Source organism: Patiria miniata, unplaced genomic scaffold (assembly GCF_015706575.1).
Source record: "Patiria miniata isolate m_02_andy unplaced genomic scaffold, ASM1570657v1 HiC_scaffold_23, whole genome shotgun sequence".
Taxonomy (NCBI): Eukaryota; Metazoa; Echinodermata; class Asteroidea; order Valvatida; family Asterinidae; genus Patiria; species Patiria miniata.
This window is the reverse complement of record NW_024037062.1, coordinates 394,136-421,541: the sequence shown is the minus strand read 5'-3', so window position 1 is coordinate 421,541 and position 27,406 is coordinate 394,136. Positions and strand designations below refer to the sequence as shown.

General features: G+C 40.2%; 1 protein-coding gene across 1 annotated transcript; it reads right to left on the bottom strand.

Moving 5' to 3' along the window:
- Positions 1–808: 808 nt before the first annotated feature.
- Positions 809–27,406, bottom strand: LOC119731462. Its single transcript, XM_038204630.1, has 12 exons — positions 27,147–27,406; positions 14,257–14,404; positions 12,672–12,808; positions 12,198–12,333; positions 9,037–9,135; positions 8,066–8,178; positions 7,794–7,900; positions 7,005–7,152; positions 5,816–5,923; positions 3,031–3,192; positions 2,518–2,613; positions 809–1,240 (listed from the first exon to the last, which is right to left on the bottom strand). The coding sequence occupies exons 1-12, from the start codon at positions 27,342–27,344 to the stop codon at positions 1,106–1,108; spliced, it is 1,587 nt and encodes a 528-aa protein (XP_038060558.1). The 5' UTR covers positions 27,345–27,406; the 3' UTR covers positions 809–1,105.

Here is a 27,406-nt window from a genome sequence, read left to right as displayed (position 1 = left end):
AGGGAACAAAAGATTGTATACGTCTCCACAGGGCAAGTTCTAGATGAATACGTCTCCACAAGGTTATCACGAAATAGATATATGGATTTCACTCAAAAATTAGGAAATTCCAAGGTGGGCTGATCCGTCGCAAATTGAAGTATTAATGTAAGGAATATTTAGTCCGAATTTCAGTCCAGGAAATTAATTCTGGTTAAAATAACAGCATTTTGAAACTACACTTTCAAAGATTAACGTGGCAAATTAGCTGCTAACCATTGGGGTAGCGAAGTACCACACCCTGTAAGATTAAAGAAAAAGGTAAGGTAAAATTACGGCTCACTAAACACAATCAACTGAATATACACTGCAGTACATGGGTTTCTGTTTTTTAGCCAGTGACCTCTGCCCATCAGACAGACTAAATTAAGGTATCTGTTTGTTCTTAGAAAAGTTTGATGTAAAATATACTAATATTCGAAAAATACATTTCTCCTGTACTTTCTCCTGTAAAAAAAACACTTTGTCATTTCTGACAAATATGTATTTCCACATTGTTATGAATTACTAGAATAAGTAAGCGTGAAAATTAATATTACTCAAATCGAATTCAATCAAACATCGGATAATCGTTACGAACCAAATCTGTCTGTCAAAAATGACATTTGTTTGGGTCAAAATAAGTCAAAGTGTCATTTTGACCCAGAAAGTGTCATTTTGACCCAGAAAGTGTCATTTTGACCCAGAAAGTGTCATTTTGACACAGAAAGTGTCATTTTGATCCGGAAGGTGTCATTTTGACCAGGAAAGTGTAATTTTGACCGGGAAAGTGTAATTTGACCCGGAAAATGTAATATTGACCCGTAAAGTGTAATTTGGACCTGTAAAGTATAATTTGGACCCGTAAAGTGTAATTAGGACCCTGAAAGTGTCATTTTGACCCGGAAAAGTGTCACTTTGACCCGAGAAAGTGTCATTTTGAACCGGAAAAGTGTCATTTTGAACCGGAAAAATGTCAGGCCCCATAGGACCCGGATTCTGGGTCGATTCTGACTTGGGGCTTTCTACAGTGTAGAATCGAGACAGCTCAGCCTATTCAGCATAAAAATATGACGGTATTGACGTCTTATTCTGAAGGAGTTGCGACATCAGTGACGTCATTGCTTTCTGCAGCATCACCACTGTTCGTTTCAGCCTTCTTCTGTAAGTTGTGCTTCTTGATGTACTCACGGAGGAAATATACGGTTCCTACTTTGCCGTTCTGAAAGACGCAAACGTTTTACAGATATACAACGTTAATGACAGCGCCATCTTGTGACCTGCTATCAACAACTCCAAACAAAATTTTATTGAATTCTTTTTAAATTTCTGTCACGCATTGATCCACCCATGATTTGGCAGGGCGGGTGGGGGAGGGGGCTCACAATGTGTTGAATTTTTTTTAGAAGTTTGAATATTTCTTAAAAAAATGTTGCCCAAAATGTTTGGCCGCGGAACATTTTTTTTTGTGGGGGGGGGGGGGACTGTTTTGACGTTGGTGGCACCATTTACACCCCTTTTTCCAGAGCCGTATATACAGAGAGTTACGACAACTTCAGACTGTTGAACCATTATGGCCGTTCATTATGTGTACAGTGCAGCGTGCGACTAGAGGTTATGGAATGCTCTAAGACATTTCCGTCATTTTTCGGGTACATGTAGCCTAAGGTGTGATGAAATAAAAACGACTATTGTGTCTGTCATGAAATGAGTACAAAAGGTACTTTTGGGAGCTGTTTTTCAGGTCCTGTTTCGACCCGAACGTGCAATTTCTGTAAAAGTCGTCGTTGGGGGCAGCAAACAAAACATAGTAAATTGTGACGTAATAAACATATCTCGTTTATACTACGCTGCATTGGGAGTCCTGTTCATTACGTCACGATTTACTTTGTTTTGACTTTTACACAAATTGCACGATCGGGTCGAAACAGGACCTGAAAAACAGCTCTCAAAAGTACCTTTTGTACTCATTTCATGACAGACACAATAGTCGTTTTTATTTCATCACACCTTAGGCTACCTATACCCGAAAAATGACGGAAATGTCTTCGAGCATTCCACAACCTCTTTAATTATATATGTGCACTGATGCATATCCGCTATTTTGGTTCCAAATAGTGCGACCCTCATGACGCCACTCTCCCTGTACGGCTCTGCCCAATGATACCACTCGAAAATAGGCCACATACATGTACATATCAGCTTGTATTATTTACTTGTACTATTTAAACTTGATGTTATTAACATCCTTTCGTCGCGTCGTGTACCAAAACATGTATTAAACAGACGCCCATAAACCCAAACGTGTTAGATTCAGACATGTGAAAACAGTTGGTACAGTTAAGTGTTTAGAAATGTGTTTAAAATCTAAGCACACATTTTACAGTGTACTTTGCAAACAGTAAGTGCAGATTGTCTGTAGTTATCTACGTTGGTTAGGAATCATTAAACACAGACACTTCTTTGTTCTTACAAGTGGATTATTTTTTTGGTTCTCACCTGAATGATGTAATCCCTGTCTTCGGATTCCATAGGAAAATCGGTGCTTCCGATGTATCCGGTGTTGATTCCAATCGTGCGATCAATATCGTCAGCCTGGAAGTGAGAAATTTATGAAATCGAATCTGGCAAAATCCGCCAACTCGTGCACAACGTTAAAAAAAAAAGTATAGTAAAGTCAGTCATGAGCCAATGTGGCCCATCAGGCCGACGTTCATCTCCGGTTTCAGTGGCATGAAACGACGGATAATATACTCCCCTGGATGGGATGCTAGCCCATCGCAGGTTACTCCCCAGCCAATGTCGGTACCCATTTATACTCCTGGGTGGAGAGAGGCAAGTAGGGGTGAAGTGGCTTGCCCAAGGACACAACATTATGACCAGCAGCTGGATTCGAACCCCTGAAAAGCATGAACTAAGGCATCACGCACAAACAACGCCACAAACCTTGGAATTCATCTGTCATTTTCAGCATGCAATGGTCAAAATGCACGAACGCCATACTTGGCCTACCTTGATCGACATGCGATTGGCATTGATAACTAATGTACTCAAGAGAGCTGACAGCAGGCCCATCACGTGATCGAAATCCGCCAATCGCTCAAACCCTCGGAGTTCTTCCATCAAATCTACGCCTCTCTTCTCGGCAAACGCCAGCAACTCATCGAACTCAATCTGGTTAACAAGAAGACAACAAAACCAAGCAATGAAGCGTGTTGGTCAAATGTGTGATGAACACGAATTCAATATCAGGAAAAATATATTGGACGCTTGCAATGTAGTAGTCGAGATATTTTAACCCTTCACCGGGGGGTGGGGGTGGGTGGCACTTCTACACACATGGTTTCAGAGTCCTACTGCAGTGTGTGTTTTAAAATATTTTTTGTTAATGGAATATCGCCTCAAACAAGGCTATAAAAGCCACTCTTGGTAAAGGGCTGCACATAATAATCAGGAAAGATGACGGTAGGAGTTGATATAGGCTAGGTCATAGGAAGGAGGGAAATAACCCCTATCATCAAGTCGACTCTCGTCGGACTGCAACAAAAGCACGCCACACATCACGGTCTCCCATGGCCGTCCTGATCTCGGCAGCGGAGGCTAGCCCAAGTATCACGACGCAGCTGGTCCACGTAGGCTAGCGTCTGCCCACCTCGAGAGGCTACTCCATGAGTGGGTTCCCATAATATGAGTTGGCTTGCAGCTATCTCTGGATGCCGAACGCAGTGACCAGCCAATAGCAGACGCCTAAGTCTAATAGTTGTAGAGAACCTTGGCAGGTTGCCATAGAGCACCTCATTCCTGACTTTGTCTCTCCAACTCACGTCTAGAGCCATCTCAGCACGCGAGTGTAGCAGCCAGCGAGTCTAGCCTCTTGCTTTGTAGTTAGGGTCTATGCCTCAGAGCCGTAGAGTAGGATGGACTCCACAGATGCACGGAATAAATCAAGTTTGAGTTTATCCGGCATTGCATAGACCTCCAGATCTTCTTGAAGTTTTGGCAAGCCTTCCAAGCCTGTGCTTTCCTTACTCGGATGCCCTTGTCTGTTGAGCTGATGTGAGAGCCCAGGTATATGAAGTCTTCCCTCACAGCTAGGGTAGTGCCGTCCTATAGGCAAGGAGTCAAAGAGAAACAGCACCTGGGAAAAAAGCTAGAGTAGCTCTTTGTTCTACATCTCGGCACAGCTAGAGTGTATGGGTGAGAGGAAGCAGAGAGCCTGGTTGCACGCTCAAACACCCTGACAGAAGGAACCAAGTCAAACAAACTGGTGGAACAATTTCCATGGAAATATCTGTAGAACAGACGGAAGGTGGCTACTGACCTGCGATGGGAAAGGGAAAGGCCCAGCTCCTCACCAACCAAATGAGCGATTCGCTTCTGCACCCGATCTAGTAGAGATAAATGGCAGGCGGAAGCCCCGGCCCACATGTGGGAACAGTATTCCATCAGGGGACATATACAATGTAGTCATCTTATTTAAGTATACAGAATAGCCTCATGATGTAAAAAAAAGAAGTCTGATCTCAATAGAGACAATTGACTCTCATGGAAGCAGCGATACCCGAGATATTCTTCTCCCAGCTGGCATTAGTGGAGAAGTGCAAGTTTGAATGGACTCCCAGCCACACGTGCCATCTGGTTTCTTTCAGTCTTGGATTCGTTCGTGGTCAGAGTACTCGGGAAACATGCCAATCGAGCTTATTGATTATTCCGGTTGACATGTATGATAGATCAGTATTACACCCTGCGGCGAAGGCGGTTGGACTACTGTGATTTTATTCCACAAACATAATTATGGTGCTTGTCGGAGGGGTTGGTGTTTGGCTAGGAATTTCAGGGTCGATAGTTCAACACAGGTTAAAGGGGCTCTCACCACGTTTAATATTTGCTTATGTTTGAATGAGGAACTTCTGAATCATGAAATTGTTTATGTAACTAAACAATTAAGCAAATTACAAATTAAGCAAGACAGACTGTATTTTGAAGCACCATCCATAATTATGGATCACACGCACATAAGTCATGAAGTCACAAGCCAACTCATTGAAATCAACTGTGATGAAGGGTTTCCTTTTTTATTGACTTGTGAATTTAAAAGATATATGGAACATATGGATCACCATACTTTTGGTCACTTTTGAGACGGACAGACCGACCACTATTAAACGTGACATGTAGAAACTCTTGCCAGAGCTTAAAAACCCAGACTTACTGATCAATATTTATTTCAATAGTGTGAAATCGACTAGGTGCATTACAAAAATGTATAATCGTTTTAAAAGTTGAACAAAGAATTGACTGGAGCGTGGTTTGAACCCACGACTTTCATATTACTGCCAACATGGGGAGGGCATTTGGAAGAGCGCAGGTATAGGGTAGTCTGGAGGTCGCAGGTTCAAACCCTGATGCAGTCAATGTCCTGACTTGGTACTTGGTTGGTTCTTCTCCTCAAACACTCCGCAGGGGAGTTTAAACAGGAGGCCAGAAACACAGGGGCAAACCCCTTCTCTTAGCAATAAGTATTTCTTTTACGTGCATTGCATTACACAATACACGGGACCTACGGCTTTACGTCCCATCCGAAGGACGAAGCAACAATGGTTAAGTGCCTTGCTTAAGGGCACAAGTGTCCAGACCCGGGCTCGAACCCACATTCTGCTGCCTCTAAAACATCAGAGCATGAGTCCGGTGCGGTACTCTTAATCGCTAGGCCATGACACTACTTGTTCAACTTAAAAAAGAAGAAGAAATCTACCATGAATAATCTTTCTATTGGTTCGATACATTTAAGGCTTACCTCTCCATTCCCATTGATATCCAGAAGATCAAAAATGGCGTCCGGGTTTTTAGAGTCGCTGCCAAACAGGAGCTTGGCGTCGTCGTCTGAAAAAGCCATGTCAGTAGCCTGACACAGTTTAGGTAAAATCAGATTGTGATCAGACTGTATTAAAATTAAAAATGAGGACTGTCCTGGAAGTGCTGCACAATTGCTGTGAAGACGAACTAAACTTCAAGACAGTGCGAAGTCATTTCAGACCCAGTTCCTAACAATATGTGCAATTCAAAGTAAAATAAAGTGCGCAGATTAGTATACACCTTATGCGCTATATTGAGGCGGAGTTAGAGGAGAATGGTTTCGTATCGCTGTGATAGGCGTGAATAAACCTTTTGTGCATTTAATGTTAATAAGTTAAAATAACAGACTTGTATGACTCGTGACTCGTGACTCGGACTCGGACTCGAGTCCGACTGAGTCACATTTTTAGTACCTCGGACTCCAGTCACTTTGACTTACGACTCGGACTGGGACTCGGACTCAGGGCTACGGACTCGGACTTGGACTCGAACTGACTTGTGACTCGACGGAAATAACCGCACTGCACACGCACACATACATAGAAGTCTAACAAAAGATATTTGAAACACCTGAACTTTAAATGCATAAGTTAGGCCAATACCAGTTTTGTCTGAATTGCCTTTATAACTGTTTTTGCAAATGAACTCCTCATTACCAGAGAAAATTCCAGAGAAAAGCTGTGGGGAAAAATGGAAACTTACAGGACCTGAAATGTACGTGTTTCCAATACTATATCAAAGGTGACTCACTGACTCTGAATCTCTGAATTCCATAAAATGTACGTTTTTCCAATATAATGTTAGAGGTGACTCGTACTCGGACTCGACCTGGAGGACTCGGGACTCGGACTTGGACTCGAGAAATGTGACTCGGACTCGGACTCGATGTTTCATGACTCGAATACAAGTCTGTAAAATAACACTGAATACCCTCTGCTAAGGCTCCCGCAAAGCATAAGGTATATTGTGGAAAAGATCCTCCAATGGTAATCAAAAGAATAACGCGAGCTTGCACATTCATCAGGGCGTGCGCGAAGAACACTGCTCGTAGTAACCATTGCGCATGGTTATAAGCGGTGGGTAGTCGATGTGAAGCGTGATCGATAAGTATACGTCTTCTAGAAACTTACGTCTTCTAGAGAGTCTTTGAATTCTTGTTTTGAGATCGTTCCACTCTCGTCCTTGTCGTAACTCCCAAGAAGTTCAACAAGCTTGGTCAGTGCTTGCTTGGAACTCACGTGCAGTTTCATTTTCTCGTCATTAGACTGTGCCTTTTTCCTAAAACAGAGATTTTGAGACACATGGATTTAGATTGTTCACCATCTATCTTGAATAACACCGATTTGATCCAATCATATCCAAGGGTGTGGTATCCGCTTATGGCATTCACACAAACTTGTGAAGGAAATACGTTTTGGGTATGGTATAACTTTCTGTAAGTAATGTACGTGTATTTCTCGCGCACCTGTCGTTCGCACAAGGCGAGGGAGCGCCCACTCCGGGTCACTGGCTATGAAACATGTATCCAATGAGAGTTCAAGGAAACCAGAGGTCATCAGCATCGTTGCATGATGACATCTGTAGGCCAATCACACTACAGGGAAGTGGCACAGCCTAGGTGCATAGTAACCAATTTCGCTCGTACCCCCCGCCCTGCAAACAGGACGCTGAGATACTCTGATGAATTCACGCTCTGAAGTGACCTGCGCGTCATCAAGGTCATGACTATGCAAGGTTTGAAACGGCCGTTAAGAAAGATTCATTACTCTTTTATTCCAGTTTAGAGATGTTTTTTTCTCGTTGAAAAACGTAATAATGTATGAAATTCTGTAAAACTTATCTGTGTTGTAAATTTACAATTCCCGTCACTTGCTAAAGCTCCGTTTCGAATCACGAACTGTATGTTTCAGTAGATGTACCTGCTTCGTTTGGTGTCCGGTATGGGGACAGCATCCCCTGTCTTCTTGTTTTTACAGGCTCGTTCTTCCAATGCAACCTTAAATGACTCGGACTCGTCTTCGGAATACTGAGGGGGAAAAGTACATTTTTTTTGTCTTGAAAATAACTGCAAGAATTTTTTAATAAAAAAAAAAAAAATTAAATTTATTTACATGATCTGTAATATCAAACATTACATTCCCTATCACTGATTTACAACGACACAGACGACCCATAGTCCGGATAAACGTACCACAACTGCTCCGATAGATTTTTCATTGAAACCAGCAAACTGGTCGCGAAGGCTCAACACATCACGAAAGCGACGAAGAAAACTGTCTGCCTTGTCCATAGACAAGTACCAACCTAAATGAGATAGAACAATTAAACATAATTATAGATGCAGATCTGTAGGCCCCTATTGATATGCATGCGTTGAATTGTATAGAAATTATTTTAAAGGCTGCTCATGATGACACAAGCAATATTAATCTTAAAGAAAATCATCCAAAGTTAATGTAACAGGGGGTTTAATTTCTACGAATTTAGAAAACGCTTCAAACCGTGCATGACTACTGTCATTGGTCGATTCGCAGGACTAAGCCCAGTGCACGATGACAGTACCTCTCTGAACGCATTATGTTTGGATATACCTGAGGCACAAACAGAAACTAAGCAGTTTTTATAATCGTCCTTGTTTGGACATTTCTCGGTGAACAAAAACTCTCAAATATACGTTTTGTCACAGAAACTTTCCGGTTCAATTTGATACCTCACTTGGGAACACTGTGGAAGAAATAACGAGGGTGCAAGCGCTGAAACTCCTGAAACCCGAGATTTTCAGTGGGCATCGCAATACGCAATATTATTGAAGGCCTTCAACATTACATTCAAATTGTGTGTTGCAATGCCCATTGAAAATCTTGCTATTAAGTGCAACTTTAAGTTTTGGCGTTTCGAGCGCTTGCGCTCTCATTATTTCTTACACAGTGTTTATACCGCGTGGAGTATCAAATTAAACCGTAAAGTTTCCGTGGCAACGTACGTATATTTTGATGTTTGGTTCACCGAGAAATGTCCAACTTTGTGCCAGGTGCATATTTTTTACTGGCTGTACCTGCAAGGCGCCGTAATACAGCCGTGTCATATCCAATTAAAGACGGAGTGACAAAGCAAAACACGTACGTCATCTCCGCACGTGTGTGTATATGACCACGGACTCACCATCGAAGCAGGCTACTGGGTAATTGTGAATCACACCCCCATCCACGAAAATGTCATCCTCCTTTGACATGACTTTGTACTTGATGGGCATCATTAGAGCTTCAGATCAGAGAAAGATAAAGGCGGATCATAAGGAGTGGAGTGTATACGTTAAAGAGGTTGTGGAATGCTCGAAGACATTTCCGTCATTTTTTGGGTATATGTAAGGCGTGATGAAATAAAAACGACTATTGTTTCTGTCATGAAATGAGTACAAAGAGTACTTTTGAGAGCTATTTTTCAGGTCCTGTTTCGACCCGGACGTGCAATTTGGGTAAAAGTCGTCGTTGCGGGCAGCAAACAAAACACAATAAATCGTGACGTAATAAACAGGACTCGTTTATGCTACTCTGCATCGGGAGTCCTGTTTATTACGTCACGATTTACTGTGTTTTGTTTGCTGCCCGCAACGACGACTTTTACACAAATTGCACGTTCAGGTCGAAACAGGCATGACAGGACTTGAAAAACAGCTCTCAAAAGTACCTTTTGTACTCATTTCATGACAGAAACAATAGTCGTTTTTATTTCATCACACCCTAGGCTACATATACCCGAAAAATGACGGAAATGACTTCGAGCATTCCACAACCTCTTTAACCCTAAAACATCACTTCACATAATGCCTATAAACGCTGATGTAAACAATGACACGTGGCATGTAGGCATACTGTAAAACACCTTACTTATACGCCTATCAATTGTTTTCCCCACCCCTCCCCCGGGGCTGCCCCACCCAAGACGTAGGGATTCTCACTTTTGAAGTGACAAAATTCCCACCCATCGGGCAAAATTTAAGTGACAATCTCAGACATATATACGTGGCGCGCACAAGTGATTGCCTTTTCATGTATCTCGCCAATGGTAACAATGTTATTGAGTGACCAAAATCCCCACCTGGGGCATGAAAAACGTTACCATTGGGCCCGATTTCGCAAACATTTCATGTGTTGGATTGTTTATAGGCCTACCTTATTTCGACGGTCTGGGTGAAAAGAAATACAAGTACATACGGAATAATGGAAAACCCCGTTCGTTTACATCTGACGATACACATATTTCAAGCATCTAATTTTTGATAGCCCTGGTCCAAGCGAGCAAGCTCTATATTTTTTTGTGAATTTTGCTAATTTTTAACGATATTTCTAACTATGGTATCATTTCGTGGTAAATAGGTTTTTGAGACCAAATCGGCACCTGCTCTCGTTATTACTCCTTTAAACATCGGAAGTACACCCAAAGGTAAACGTGCCTCGTTGAAACTTTTCCCGTTTTTTTATCTCAATTTTGGGGACTATATGATAGGCTATATAGATGTACATGTAAATGAAGGCCTACCTATGCCACCGCGAACCATGTGCTACTTCCACAACTATGCACTTCACAATATGACCCTATAATTATTATTGTTGATAGGCCAATGGTATACCGCAACCTCCGTGTGACCTTACAAACAACCCTTTTGTGTTTACTGGTCCGGATCACACGCAGTCAATAGTTCTTTGAAGTACCATTCAATACAATTTCTATAGGCCGTGAAGTTGAGTATTGTTGCACGTCCCTGCCAATAACCTACCAAACTACAGTTAGTACTCAAATAACGTGTAAAATTCTACTTGTATTGTCCTACATATACCGTGGAAGAATCTCTGGTTTCTGGTTGTTTCACTGAGGTTTCGTGAGAACATTTATGAGTCTCATATGTTTTCAATATAGAGGAGGATTTTAGCAAATAGCACTTAGGCCAATATATTATATTTTGTTTTAATAGTAATTGTCAAATAATACGAAGTGAATAAGTAAATAATGGTTCACCGAAAACAAGTTTATCATCAAGACACATATAACATAAAGGTTATAGACGTCAGTTACATTTTTTTCTATATTGTTTAATATTGAAATAAGTGTTATGACGTTGAAGGGGCACAAATCGATTTCAATTTAAATCCAAACGTACATCAAGCTTTGTTTTGGTTACTGGCAAATTAAATTTGAATATAATCATGCAACGCCCAATGCAATGTCGCGCGTCCTTGACACATATAACAGACGGATTTTTGATTTGATGTATCGTGATTTTTTCAACCAGCAGACGAAGTTGGCACAAAAACAAGCATGAATATGACCAAGCCATTTGGGTGATATTCGATGGTGAATACACTGCGTTGACTGATTTCAAAATTCGATCAAGCAAACATAGACCATTCGGAGCGCGATATCGTTGCACACTTACAGGGCCCCCTTCAATGGCGTCAGCATTGTGCCAGGTAGCAATTATTTTTTTTATGCAACCAAGTATAGTCAATGACCAAAATGCGCATGCGTCAGTTTGTAACGGAATGGTTCTCAGACTTAACTTCCCTTTAAAAAAATCCTTCAGAGCCAAATGAGAAGAAATGGCTGAATTTCATTTTATCGATCATCACGACTTGATTATAAACACAATTTAGAGAACAAAATTCACTTTTTGGGGAAAAACAAAAATGTAAAATTCCCTCCAGGAACAGAACCTGGAGCCTCCAACATACAGATCAGCGATGTAACGCATACGCCACAGCGAGACCACGCTGACCATCGTGGAACATAAGCTATAAAAACTTAATTCAAATCAGGGCGACATATTTAGTTCACCTGATATGTTTGACGCGTGCGCATTATTGTCATTGACTGTGCTTCGTTCGCTCGTACCCCTCTCCCCCGCCCTGCAAACAGGACGCTAGGAAGGGCTGATCTCTTTGAGCTCTCATTGAATAGATTTTGCGTGACGTGTGACGTAGCATGCAGTGCACAAACTCGCTGCAGCGAAGGTCATGATAAGTTACCCAGAATGCCATGCGTACTTCCTTCACACGATTCTTCTGTGAAGCTCATCAGCCCTTCCAACTGCCTGTTTGCAGGGCGGGGGTACGAGCGAATATATTTCGTTGCATAAAAAAATAATTGCTGCCAGGTATTGTTCAGATACTCTGTCTTGGAGCATTTTGCTTTGTACAATATCACATAGCTGGCACAATGATTTATGTCATTGAAGGGGATTTACTGTGATAGCGTGTCTGAATGGTCTTGTGTAGAGGAAGCTAAATTTATGTTGCAATTGTTTAGCATATTGTAATCACACGTACCCGGCACAGTCACCGCTCCCCGTAGACCTAGCCATATCGGTAAGTCCGGTGTCGTCTTCACGTGCAGATATTCAGCTTGTAATCGATTTAATGACACGGCAGTAAGACACAGTTCCCGCCCACTCTCTCGGTACAGCTTGGGGGAAAAGAGTTAAGAATAATGACATTCATCTACCTTGGCATTTCTGATATTTAAGTTGAAAGGTTTACAGACATGTTAAAAGTATGAAACAATTATGAATACAGGAGATACAGACTTATCGAAAGATGTAGGCCTAGGCTATCAAGAGAAGATTTTTATTAATTCGTGTGCTCCACCCATAAATGCTCCCTTTCTCACTATGACGTCATAAAAAAAAACCCACCATATATCACGCATTTAATATGCCCATCCTTTATGTCAAGATTCGTGTATAAATACGAAAACTCAGTGTGTTTTCCCCGCCATTTACATCACAGTTTGAGGATAATTACCTGCTTGAATGTCAAATCTGGGTTCCCAAATTTGCTCTCAATCCGTTCACGAAAAAACTTGACCAGCTTGTGGGCGGGGCAGGCGCCCATCTTTCGGTAGAGATTAATACCCGCACCAACATAACCGAATCGGCCATCTACATAAAAACAAAAGAAAATCAGTCTCATTATTCATTGTGCTGGCCCAAGAGGGCCAAGCTATTGTTTTTATTGTACAATACTGACTCACTGTGAATTATGATCCGGGCAGTGCTATCATAGAGGATTACCCCATGTAATAGCTATTAGATTTGCAAAATGCGGCCAACTAGCTGCGTACACAGATGCAAGAAGGACTTCCAATGAATAACCATTTTAAATTAATTGAATATGTTGTAGTGCACGTCGGATCAGCTAACATGGTACAATAGATGCGTACTAGTCGAACTATGTTTTGTACGTATTGCGATACAAATGTAAATTGTGGATTAATTGAACATCATTTCAGGCTTTAGGCCCAAACGCAAAATATTTATTTAAAGCGACTTACATGCTGGCTACTTGTCACACACAGTGAACGCAATGAACATGTTAAGGTGGCGTTTTAAACAGATATGGGGAACATAATATCAATGACCTCTTAATCTACGACGGCAACATTCACTCCAAATTACTACATAATTTTACTGAGAATTTACTTTATTGGACTGAATCTAAGGACACAGTGGCAGATTTAGGATTTTGTAAAGGGGTGGTTGGGGTTTAAAGGGCCGGAGTTTTCAAGGGGAATGGTGTGGATGTGGCATTGCAGTCAACGCATAAAAAGACCAAAGGCCAACGCAGTGAATCGAGATTTGCTATATTGAGTAATGACGTTATTGGGGAACTAAAATATACTTGGGAGTTTTACCATTATACAAGATGGTGAAAAAAAGAAGGAAAACCCACTTTTGAGGACAATGTTCACATACTTGTTGAGCATATTTTAAAAATTCAATTTGATGGTATTAAAATGTTGTTTTTTAAACATAAGTGACGAAAAAATGATTGCAAATGCATGTATGTTGTCTCTGAGATATGGTAGTTTAATAATTTCATGTGCCACGGACGGCTTTATTCCATCCGCTTGACTGAGCTCCAGAGCTTGATTTGAAGACACTACACCAGACTTACACGTGGACAACAGTGATTTTGATTAGGTGACTTGTATTCATATTAGCATAAAAACACTATTCATGCGATTTTTTAAAAAGATTTTTCACCACGTATGGTTGAAGAGCTATACTTCACTACATTTAAAAAAAAAAAGTTCAAATAAGTTAAGTAGGTTAAAATTTCTGTCAAAAGTGGCTTTCCTTCTTTTTGCACCAACCTGTCAATTAACCGTTTGATTTGTCGGGAGCAGGGCTAGCCCAACCGACTCCCCCATTAGATCAACTCTTGGGATATGAACGTTAGAGTGAAATTTATGTCCACTTCAGTCGCGTGTTTTTTGCGATCTCTTTCCCTTTCCATCGAAATTCTCCTTCAGTAAGTATAGTATGATGAAATCTACTCTCTGAAGAGAGTTAATGGGATCTTTTGGTAGGTATTGTTGTTCTCTTACCATTTACCAGAGTCTTAAAGTCAAAAGATGTTTGTTCTTCCATTTCAAACGAGTCTAAACCAAGAGCAGCGAACATTGCCATCATGGCTCCGATACTGGTGCCCGAAAACCTCCTCAGGTTTTTGGCGATTCCGACCTCTTCAAGAACCTGCAAGAAAACATCTCAATGATCATCACCCTATTCACTTCAATATCCGATTGTGAATTTACTGGATCTTTCTCGGAATCGCTTCTCAAAAGTGTGACCATAGCTTGATGAAATGTAATGGGAGCGCGAAGCCCAATGCTTCGTGGGTTCGGGCCCGCTTTAAAATTACATTCTGGATTCTAGATGATCTGAAGCAATTTTTGATCACTTTAACCAAATTGTTTTGGGCCAAAGATCATCATTTAAACATCACTTTCGAGTTTACACAGGTATATTTTGATATTGTTAAAGATCAAGTTGGATAACTCCACAAAATGTGTTGTATCGCAAGTTCGCTTCTGGGCCCCTGTACCACTTTATCTGTTCATTCCTTTGTAGCTTGTTGTGTGGAGTAGCTTGTGTTCGATTTACAGATCCTTACCTAACTTGTCATGATTACATTTAAAAAGTTTTCCGACAATTTTTTTTTTACAAGCGAACGTGGACGGTACACGCAACGTGCAAAGTGGCAGGTTCGTGGTATACTACGCATACAATCTGCTTCCTTGACGTGACGGATGCACCCCTGTGTTAAAATTCCCATAGTCACCAGTGCGAAATGCCCACTTCAAAATTCTTAAAAAAAATACTCGGAACTATCACAGGTATTTAAGCTGCACAGTAAAACGATAATCAACATGTCATATTTCATATTTTGATTGGTTGACAATTGACTTTTCGAGAAAATCTCACCCAAAGCGAAAAAGTATAGCCATCTTGAAAAAAACAATCCCTCCACAGCATGCCTAGCGCCACTTTCGAGCCCATTTGTATTCAAAATGCTCAGAATTTGAAGACCCAAGTCCGGGCCAGAAGTTCATTGTCATATCTCTCCACTCCCCCAATTTTATGGCTTTCAGAACTCTCTAAAATATAATATTTAAGGGCATAACTTTTATTGATGGGCTCGGCGGATGGGTTTAGGCCTATTTACAGGTCCTCTGTTACAATGTGGCCTGACGGTTTTATAATTAGCTTTATGGCCTGACGCCGGAACCAGACTAGAGGCTGTTTTCCCAAACCCCGGCTTCGGCTGTGTCTCTTTCTCCATTCATGCAGATTGGCAATGGGCTGGACCGTGAGTAAGGCCGTGGTAAGTGCTGTACCCTTTTTTTTTTAAATCGAGTATTCTAGTACGAGTACTTTGATGATCGAATACAATTTCGACATGCTGAGTACCAGTACCTTGCCCGAGTACGAGTACCGTCATTTCGAGAACGAGTACTTTGACATTCGAGTACGAGTACGAGTACAAACTAGAGATGTGTTTGTGGACAAACACAAGCTGTTTCGGATATTCGAAATACTCTGTGCATATGATAAACAATCAGTGACGTCACTAAAAATGTCATCTATAACAGCACATTATACGTACATGTCAAGTTATAACCAAATCGAACATAAAGGTCTGTAAATATAGGCCTATGAAGAACAAAATGCCCCTTTAAGGGACGTCACATGACATTTGATGATGTCATCACATGAATGTTCATTTATAACCCATCTCGGCATTGGTACGATCACGAATTTCTTCTAGGACCATCTGTGGGTGGTAGTCTAAGTGTGTACCAGGTCTAACGTCGATCGCATAATTTACAAAAGTGCCAAAGTAGAGTGTTTTAAAACGTGTACAAACCCTATGGAGAAAAATGCATCTTTAATGTGATGTAACCCAACACATGATGACGTCACGATCACGAATTTCTTCTAGGACCATCTGTGGGTGGTGGTCTAAGTATGTATCAAGACTGAGGTCGATCGGATTTACGAAGGTGCCAATGTGGAGTGTTTTAAAACGTGTACAAAACATATGGGGAAAAACGCATCTTTAATGTGACGTAACCCAACACCTGATGACGCCTCGATCACAAATTTCTTCTTGGACCATCTGTGGATGGTGGTCTAAGTATGTTTTAAGTCTGAGGTCGATCGCATTTATGAAGGTGCCAAGGTGGAGTGTTTTAAAACGTGTACAAAGCATATAGGGAAAATGTGCATATTTAATGTAAAGTAGCGTGACAACTGATGACGTCACGATCACGAATTTCTTCAAGGACCATCTGTGGGTGATGGTCTCAGTGTGTACAAAGTGTAACGTCGATCGTATTTACGAAAGTGCCGAAATGGAGCGTTTTAATACATGTACAAACCCTATGGGGAAAAATGCATCTTTAATGTGACGTAACCTGACACTTGATGACGTCACAATCACGAATTTCGTCTAGAACCATCTGTGGGTGGTGGTCTAAGTATGAATTAAGTTTAAAGTCGATCGGATTTACGAAGATGCCAAACTGGAGTGTTTTAAAACGTGTACAAAACATATGGGGAAAAACGAATCTTTAATTTGATGTAACCTGACACCTGATGACGTCATGATCACAAATTTCTTCTAGGACCATCTGTGGGTGGTGGTCTAAGTAGGTACCAAGTCTAAAATCAATCGGATTTAAAAAGTGGCAAAGTGGACTGGTAGAAGAAACGTGTGTTAAACCTATGGAGAAAAAGTCTGAAAAAGGAGAAAAAAAAAAAAAACTAGAAATGTGTTTGTGGACAAACACAAGCTGTTTCGGATATTCGAAATACTCTGTGCACGTGATGAACAATCAGTGACGTCACTAAAACTGTCATCTATAACAGCACATTATACGTACATGTCAAGTTATAACCAAATCGAACGTATAGGTCTGTAAATATAGGCCTATAAAGAACAACATGCCCCTTTAAGGGACGTCACATGACATTTGATGATGACATCACATGAATTTTCATCTATAACCCATCTCGGCATTGGTACGATCACGAATTTCTTCTAGGATTATCTGTGGGTGGTAGTCTAAGTGTGTACCAGGTCTAACGTCGATCGCATAATTTACAAAAGTGCCAAAGTAGAGTGTTTTAAAACGTGTACAAACCCTATGGGGAAAAATGCATCTTTAATGTGATGTATCAAACACCTGATGACGTCACGATCACGAATTTCTTCTAGGACCATCTGTGGGTGGTGGTCTAAGTATGTATCAAGTCTGAGGTCGATCGGATTTACGAAGGTGCCAAAGTGGAGTGTTTTAAAACGTGTACAAAACATATGGGGAAAAACGCATCTTAAATGTGACGTAACCCAACACCTGATGACGCCACGATCACAAATTTCTTCTTGGAACATCTGTGGGTGGTGGTCTAAGTGTGTACCAAGTATAAAGTTGATCAAATTTACGAAAGTGCCAAAAAGTGGAGCGTTTTAAAACGTGTACAAAACCTATGGGGAAAATGTGCATCTTTAATGTGAAGTAACGTAACACCTGATGACGTCACGATCACGAATTTCCTCTTGGACCATCTGTGGGTGATGGTCTAAGTGTGTACCAAGTGTAACGTCGATCAGATTTACGAAAGTGCCAAAAAGTGGAGCGTTTTAAAACATGTACAAACACTATGGGGAAAAATGCATCTTTAATGTGACGTAACCTGACTCTTGATGACGTCACGATCACGAATTTCTTCTAGGACCATCTGTGGGTGGTGGTCTAATTATGAATTAAGTTTAAAGTCGATCGGATTTACGAAGATGCCAAACTGGAGTGTTTTAAAACGTGTACAAAACATATGGGGAAAAATGCATCTTTAATGTGACGTAACCTGACACCTGATGACGTCACGATCACAAATTTCTTCTAGGACCATCTGTGGGTGGTGGTCTAAGTATGTACCAAGTCTGAAATCAATCGGATTTATAAAAGTGGCAAAGTGGACTGCCAGAAGAAACGTGTGTTAAACCTATGGAGAAAAAGTCTGAAAAAGGAGAAGAAAAAAAAACTAGAGATCTATGTCTGTTTGCAACAGAACATAGGGCTTTTCCGCATTATGATTTTTTTTAATCGATAATACGTCTCTGACTATGCATGAACATAAAGTCTGTCAAAGTTAGCCGAAAATCGGCTAAAACAGTCACTGTGGTCAGGATTTGAACTCAGTAACACGTGCCCTGCGGGCTTACTGACATACGATGTATGTGCGTATGTATGGTGGCCCTGAAGGGACATTGCATATCGCAAACGTGTGCGCATACGTATGCGATGTCGGGAAATTTATCGCAAATGTGTGCGCACACGTATGCGAATTTGTTTGCAATGTCGTGAATTTTGTTGCATACCTTGTCGCATACCTTTCAGTAAAATTCCTAATGAACTGGGGAGTTGTAGCAGCTAGTCTGGAATCTAGACGTACTGTTAGATATAAATAGGGTCTGACTAATAAACCTTCGCGCGCACGCTGTTCCTCGTGCAATCGTTACTACAAGTACTGTCGAGCACAAACTTGCTACTTGCGCAAGTTTGAAACTTGCGCGCGCAAATTTCAAAGTTGCGCAAGTAGCAAGTTTGCACCTCCTCAATTTTGTTTACCAAAGAGCACCAAGGAATGGGAAATTGTACCAAGGCAAATGATCGAAAGCACCAAGGCAAATAATGGAGGACACCAATGTACATGAGGACACCAAAAAAGCATAATAGTTCCCCACCTTGTCTGTACAATCCAAGCTTGAAGAAAAAAACAAAACAAAAAAAACAAAAAGGGGCCGCGTGGCCGCGTCAATTCCGGAACTTTGGTCTGACCAGAGACCGAATATTTTTTTTTTGGCCTAAGATATATCAGTTTTGTATAGGGAAAGACTTGTGGAGAAAGCTGTGTACAAAGTCTATGAGAAAAAATAATAATTCATAAATCCATAATAAATCACTTGATGACGTCACCATGACCTCACTCTTCGGGACACATCTTGGCTATAGGGACTATGCTTAAGCCAACTTTCAATGATATCTGACAAAGATTAATGCCAAAAGTGCTATAATACGTCACTGTCTATGCGCATGCATGAACATAAAATCTGACAAAGTTAGCCGAAAATCGGCTAAAACGGTCAATGTGGACAGGATTTGACCTCAGCAACACGTGCGCTGCAGGCTGACTGACATACGATGTATGTGCCTATGTACATGTACAACGTACGTGCATGTACATGTACATGTACATTGTGGACGTCCTGTCCTGTGCATGTTTTGAAGCAGAGGTATTGTCAACGTGAAGTTTTAAGCGTGTGCAGGGTATGTTCGAGTTCGCTTATCGCCTCGAAACTTTAAAATGTTTTAGACCTACCCTTAAATCTACAATTAAAGTAAAAACTAATATAAAAACTGCCATGGCTGATTTTTCAGGAATTTTCTAAGGAAAAACGGTCTTTTCATTATAACTTCCGGTCTGATGACGTCATTCGCCTAAAACTTCGCACACGTCTTAAGGTGGTCAAGGTCATTATATACACCAATATTTAGGCGATTCCGACAAACTTCGCCACAGACATCTATTCAAAATACATTTTTGCTAATTTTCAACCTGTCGCTAGAGGGCGCTCGAAGATTGCATGACGTCATCGGTAGATGATTTGAAGAATACTATCAGCCAAGAGACTAACACCGTTAAAAGCAAGTTCATATCTATTACCACTTTTAAATAATAAGCCACTTCCGGTTTGGGCCTTTTTCGACCGGAAGCAAGGGTCACGTGATTGCACGCACACTAAATGAAATGAAGACCTCAACCTACTCTACCACTTGCCGGCAACAGAATGCTGCGGACGCGTACGGTTGATTTCTTATGCATTTTTAAATATTAAAAGTGTCACAATTTAATTGCCTATAAATAAACACAGGATGACGTCATCATGACGTCATCATTCCACAATGTTGTTTGAATTAGGGTCTTTGCTTGGACAAAGAGTGGTGTAAATGAATAACTGGCAAAGAGTCGAAAATGCCCTTTGAAAAGCGACAATTTTTTTTAAATTTCTGTGTACAAAGTCTATGGGAAAAATTAATTATTCAAAAATCCATAATAAATCACTTGATGACGTCACCATGACGTCACTCTTCGGGGCACATCTATGCTATAAGGACTAAGCCTATGCTGACTTTGAACGATGTATGACAAAGATGAATGGCAAAAGTGAGGGGCAGAAGAAACGTGTACAATGTCTATGGGATTTGCCGGGGAATAAAAAGAAGAAGAAGCAAGAAAAAAAATGAGAACAAAAAGAAAGGCTTTTCCGCAACTATGCGGAAAAGCCAAAAAAAGAACTAGAAATGTGTTTGTGGACAAACACTGAGCTGTTTCGACCGTTTTATTAATGACTGCCGTAAAGGAGTTTCATCCAGGTCGAATGAACATGTACATGCGTATTCTATACAAAAAGTGTCTATCCTACGTCCCTGACTATGCATGAACATGAAATCTGTCAAAGTTAGCCGGAAATCGGCTAAAACTGTCACTGTGGACAGGATAGACCTCAGCAACACGTGCGCTGCGCGCGGGCTGACTGACATACGATATGTACAACGTACGTGCATGTACATGTACATTGTGGACTGTGCATGTTTTAAAGCAGAGTTATTGTCAACCTGAAGTTTTAAGCGTGCGCAGGGCATGTCCAAGTTTGCTTATTGCCTTGAAGCTTTGAAATATTTTAGACCTACCCTTAAATAGACAATTAAAGTAAAAACTAATATAAGAACTGCCATGGTTGATTTTTCAGGAATTTTTTAAGGAAAAAGGGTCTTTTCATTATAACTTCCGGTCTGATGACGTCATACACCTTAAACTTTGCACACGTCTTAAGTGGGTCAAGGTCATCATATACACCAATATTTAGGCGATTCCGACAAACTTCGCCACAGACATCTATTCAAAATACATTTTTGAAAATATTCAACCTGTCGCTAGAGGGCGCTCGAAGATTGCATGACGTCATCGGTAGATGATTTGAAGAATACTATCAGCCAAGAGACTAACACCGTTAAAAGCAAGATCATATCTATTACCACTTTTAAATAATAAGCCACTTCCGGTTTGGGCCTTTTTCGACCGGAAGCAAGGGTCACGTGATTTTACGCACACTGAATGAAATAAAGACCTCAACCTACTCTACCACTTGCCGGCAACAGAATGCTGCGGACGCGTACGGTTGATTTCTTATGCATTTTTAAATATTAAAAGTGTCACAATTTAATTGCCCATAAATAAACACTGGATGACGTCATCATGACGTCATCGTTACACAATGTTGTTTGAATTAGGGTCATTGCTTGCACAAAGATTGGTGTAAATGAATTACTGGCAAAGTGTCGAAAATGCCCTCTGAAAATTGACATTTTTTTTTAAATTTCTGTGTACAAAGTCTATGGGAAAAATTAAATATTCAAAAATCTATAATAAATCACGTGATGACGTCAGCATGACGAAAAGTTTCAGCGCACATCTTCAGATGGTGGTCTAAGTGTGTGCCAGGTTGGAAGTCGATCGGATTTGAAAAAAGTCCAAAAGTGCGTTGTAGAACGAAAACACGTGTTATCCTATGGGAAAAAAAGTGGAAGAAAAAAAAAAAAGAGAAACTAGAGCTGTATGTCTGTTTGCAAACAGAACACAGGGCTTTTTCGCATTTTACAAATATTTGTTTCGTTTGTCCTTTTGCAGTCACTTTTCAGAGTGCTTTATGCAGTTAAAGGTTGTTCAAAACGCTTAGAATAATTCCTAAAGTATAATTTTATCAAATGATGTCACTTGCCCTGCAATGACGTCATCCTTAAGACCCTTCTCAATGCACATTTTGTCATTGTGATTTTGGTTTGAACCAAGTTTAATGTCAATCCGGTGAAAGAAAGTGTGCAATTTGTGGAAGCACAATAAAATTTAAAATATCTTAAAATTATAAAAACCAAACGATGACGTCATCGTGACGTCACTTTAAACTTTGTATACTAGTACCATTATTTACCTACCCATTAAGTTTCATGACAGTCGGACCTTTCCTTATATGTGTATTTTGAAAATCGCATTTTTATGACGTCATAATGATGTCAGATATTTTGTTCAAAATGTTGTGCAAATACCTTTTACCTAACAGACCAAATACACAAAGAATTTTTAATTTTGCATGTTACGTTCATGAGATATGGCTAAAAGGTCAAAAACCTCAAATATTCATATAAAATCTCCGGATGACGTCATCATGGCGTCACCTAATTGGTTTTTTTACCTATAACACATCCCGGTCTTGCCACATACCAAGTTTCAACCCAATCAGGCTTACAGTTCTGTAGATATAGGACAACATAATATGCACGTAAATTTTCAAAAATCAATAAAAAAAAATTGGGTGATGACGTCATCATGACGTCATAGTCTTGGCATAATTTTTGTATGAGGGTCTTCCTTGGCTGTTACATTGATGACGATTCCAGATCGCCAAGTTATAGAAATGGTGGCTTGAAAACGTGTACAAAGTCAATGGGCTAACACGTGTACAAAGTTAACGGGCTAAACAAAATCCCACTGCAGAAAAATTGCACCTTTAATTTGTAATTTGCCTTTGAACTGAAACATTTTTATGAAATATTACTTGATATTCTGACCCTAAGGAATATGTTCAATCGAATGACAGACCGAAAAAAATACGATTTCTCTTTCCTTCTCATAGTAATTCTCGGCTGAGGTTCAGAACTACTCAGTAAGATATCAGTGTTGTATAGGAAAAGACTTGTGGAAAATCCCACTGCAGAAAAACTGCACCTTTAAATACGTAACATAGGGCTTTTCGGCATTATGATTTTTTATTATACGCCCCTGACTATGCGTATGCATGAACATAAAATCTGTCAAGGTTAGCCGAAAATCGGCTAAAACGGTCACTGTGATGTGGACAGGATTTGACCTCGGCAACACGTGCTCTGCAGGCTGACTGACATACGATGTACAGTATGTGCGTAACGTACGTGTATGTACATGTACATATAGACGTTCTGTGCATGTTTTAGAGCAGAGGTATTGTCAACCTGAAGTTTTAAGCGTGCGCAGGGCATGTCCGAGTTCGCTTATTGCCTCGAAGCTTTGATATGTTTTAGACCTACCCTTAAATCGACAATTAAAGTAAAAACTAGCATAAAAACTGCCATGGTTGATTTTTCAGGAATTTTCAAAGGAAAAAGGGTCTTTTTATTATAACTTCCGGTCTGATGACGTCATTTGCCTAAAACTTCGCACACGTCTTAAGTGGGTCAAGGTCATTATATACACCAATATTTAGGCGATTCCGACAAACTTCGCCACAGACATCTATTCAAAATACATTTTTGCTAATTTTCAACCTGTCGCTAGAGGGCGCTCGAAGATTGCATGACGTCATTGGTAGATGATTTGAAGAATACTTTTAGCCAAGAGACTAACACCGTTAAAAGCAAGTTCATTTCTATTACCACTTTTAAATAATAAGCCACTTCCGGTTTGGGCCTTTTTCGACCGGAAGCAAGGGTCACGTGATTGCACGCACACTGAATGAAATAAAGACCTCAACCTACTCTACCACTTGCCGGCAACAGAATGCTGCGGACGCGGACAGTTGATTTCTTATGCATTTTTAAATATTAAAAGTGTCAAAATTTAATTGCCTATAAATAAACACTGGATGACGTCATCATGACGTCATCATTCCACAATGTTGTTTGAATTAGGGTCTTTGCTTGGACAAAGATTGGTGTAAATGAATTACTGGCAAAGAGTCGAAAATGCCCTTTGAAAATTGACAATTTTTTCTTAATGTTTGTGTACAAAGTCTATGGGAAAAATTAAATATTCAAAAATCTATAATAAATTAGTCAATGACGTCACCATGACGTCACTCTTCGGGGCACATCTCTGCTATAAGGACTATGACTATGCTTAATTTGAATGATGTAAGACGAAGATTAATACCAAAAGTGGCACTGAGAAAAAACGTGTACAAAGTCTATGGGATTTAGGCGACAAAAAGAAGAAGAAGAAGAAAGAAAAAAAATGAGAACAGAAAGAAAGGCTTTTTCGCAAAATTGCGAAAAAGCCAACTAGAAATGTGTTTGTGGACAAACACTGAGCTGTTTCGACCGTTTTATTAATGACTGCCGTAAAGGAGTTTCATCCAGGTCGAATGAACATGTACATGCGTATTCTATACAAAAAGTGTCTATCCTACGTCCCTGACAATGCATGAACATAAAATCTGTCAAAGTTAGCCGGAAATCGGCTCAAACGGTCACTGTGGACAGGATTTGACCTCAGCAACACGTGCGCTGCGCGCGGGCTGACTGACTACGATATGTACAACGTACGGGCATGTACATGTACATTGTGGACTGTGCATGTTTTAAAGCAGAGTTATTGTCAACCTGAAGTTTTAAGCGTGCGCAGGGCATGTCCGAGTTTGCTTATTGCCTCGAAGCTTTGAAATATTTTAGACCTACCCTTACATAGACAATTAAAGTAGAAATTAATATAAAAACTGCCATGGTTGATTTTTCAGGATTTTTTTTAAGGAAAAAGGGTCTTTTCATTATAACTTCCGGTCTGATGACGTCATACACCTTAAACTTCGCACACGTCTTAAGTGGGTCAAGGTCATCATATACACCAATATTTAGGCGATTCCGACAAACTTCGCCACAGACATCTATTCAAAATACATTTTTGAAAATGTTCAACCTGTCGCTAGAGGGCGCTCGAAGATTGCATGACGTCATCGGTAGATGATTTGAAGAATACTATCAGCCAAGAGACTAACACAGTTAAAAGCAAGTTCATATCTATTACCACTTTTAAATAATAAGCCACTTTCGGTTTTGGCCTTTTTCGACCGGAAGCAAGGGTCACGTGATTTTACGCACACTGAATGAAATAAAGTCCTCAACCTACTCTACCACTTGCCGGCAACAGAATGCTGCGGACGCGTACGGTTGATTTCTTATGCATTTTTAAATATTAAAAGTGTCACAATTTAATTGCCTATAAATAAACACCGGATGACGTCATCATGACGTCATCATTACACAATGTTGTTTGAATTAGGGTCATTGCTTGGACAAAGATTGGTGTAAATGAATTACTGGCAAAGTGTCGAAAATGCCCTCTGAAAATTGACATTTTTTTAAAAATTTCTGTGTACAAAGTCTATGGGAAAAATTAAATATTCAAAATTCTATAATAAATCACGTGATGACGTCAGCATGACGAAAAGTTTCGGCGCACATCTTCAGATGGTGGTCTAAGTGTGTGCAAGGTTTGAAGTCGATCGGATTTGAAAAAAAGCCAAAAGTGACTTGTAGAACGAAAACACGTGTTATCCTATGAGAAAAAAGTCTGAAAAATAAAAGAGAAAAAAAAAAATAACAGAAACAAGAGCTGTTTCGGTGTGTACACCGAAACAGCTAAAAAAAAAATAACAAAAACAAGAGCTGTTTCGGTGTGTACACCGAAACAGCTAAAAAAGAAAAAAAAAAATCTTAACGAAAACAAGAGCTGTTTCGGTGTGTCACCGAAACAGCTAAAAAAAGAAAAAGAAAAAAAAAAATCTTAACGAAAACAAGAGCTGTTTCGGTGTGTTACCGAAACAGCTAAAAAGTACTCGAGTAGTACTCGAGCACGAGTACCGAGTACGAGTACTACAACACTGCAGTTTACTATACTTCTTTATGTAGCTACATGTACATATGTACGCACAATACTTGTTGCACGTTCAATGCACCATTGTGATAATTGTGTGGAGCTCAGTGGGGTCAAGGGCACCGTAAGAAAATTCCCTATAGCTATAGTAAAACCCATTCTGAATAATTCCAAGTTTGTTCAGACCCATATTCATAACTTTACTGTATCCGATAAGATTTGAAGGTTTGCAAAGTGAAAAATGGCAATAAGATAAAATAATACGGTTGCACCATGTTGACCTATGTGGACAACCAATCTTTTTTGTGAGTTTGTGAGGTTCTGAGAGAGTGAGTTATAAGTCGGCCTGAATTTGTTTTGCATGTTTTTTAACACTCATGCTCCCATGCAGTCTTGGACATGCATGACCTTTTTCAGTTTTTTTATGACTTTTTTTTTAATACACTGTTCATAGTGTGGCTGTCATAAGGTGATGTGACTTTTCGAGGTGAGAAATTCTTGAGAATAAGCTCTTTATTTGCAATAGCAAAGATAGGTCCAGTTCATCATGGTTTTCCTCTACGATTGTTAATCATGGTTAATATCTCAAACATACAGGAGAAAAGACCAAAAAAGGGCTAAACGGCACGTGAAATGGCCAGTAATCTTGTGTTGTACCTCCGTATAGCTCCTAGCCCCATAAATGTGGCCTATTTACTGGACTGCCTCCGTAAACATAGGCCACACATCCACATGTACAAAAACGTGTCGCACTTTGCCAAATTTTGATTTTCACAATTAGGCTTAGTTTGTAGGTTTTTTTGGCTTTAGAAGCATACTCACCCTCTTTATAGGCTAATCAGAAAGTGCTGCCTTTTTCAGATGGCTAATTTTTGTGAAATTTCATGTTGAAATTTTGATACGCAAACGTGTGCAAATGAATTTGGCAATTTCACGAAAATAAACATCTGAAAAAGGCAGCACTTTCTGATTAGCCTACAAAGAGGGTGAGTATGCTTCTAGAGCAAAAAAAACCTACAAACTAAGCCTAAATGTGAAAATCAAAATTTGGCAAATGCGACACGTTTTTGTACATGTGGATGTGTGGCCTATGTTTACGGAGGCAGTCCAGTAAATATGCCACATTTATGGGGCTACATGTGGTATAGCCTACAATACTTTAACGTTGTAAGATCACTGGACTTACCCTGAATGTCCCAACATACGCCAGTCCTTTACTGCCACCTCCCTGGAAAGCCAGGTTCTCGAAGGGGAATTCATAGCCCTCAAATTCTCGTTTCTCCTCTGGTGTTAGAATGGGTTTTCTTTCCACAACGTGTTTCATATGGCTGCTCATTGCTCTCGTTCCAATGCGCACAGTGCCTGCCCAGCTACGTATGCACATGTGCTGACCTATGGGCCTGGAGAAACAATGTGCAGGGGTTTCGTACGTGAGAAATTAAGTCA

Coding starts and splice junctions, on each gene's coding strand:
- LOC119731462 (XM_038204630.1), bottom strand. CDS start 27,344: ATGTGCATACGTAGCTGGGCAGGCACTGTGCGCATTGGAACGAGAGCA. Junction 2,614..3,030: donor CCAATCGCATGTCGATCAAG/GTAGGCCAAGTA, acceptor TCTCACTTCCAG/GCTGACGATATTGATCGCAC. Junction 1,241..2,517: donor ACAGGGATTACATCATTCAG/GTGAGAACCAAA, acceptor TGCGTCTTTCAG/AACGGCAAAGTAGGAACCGT.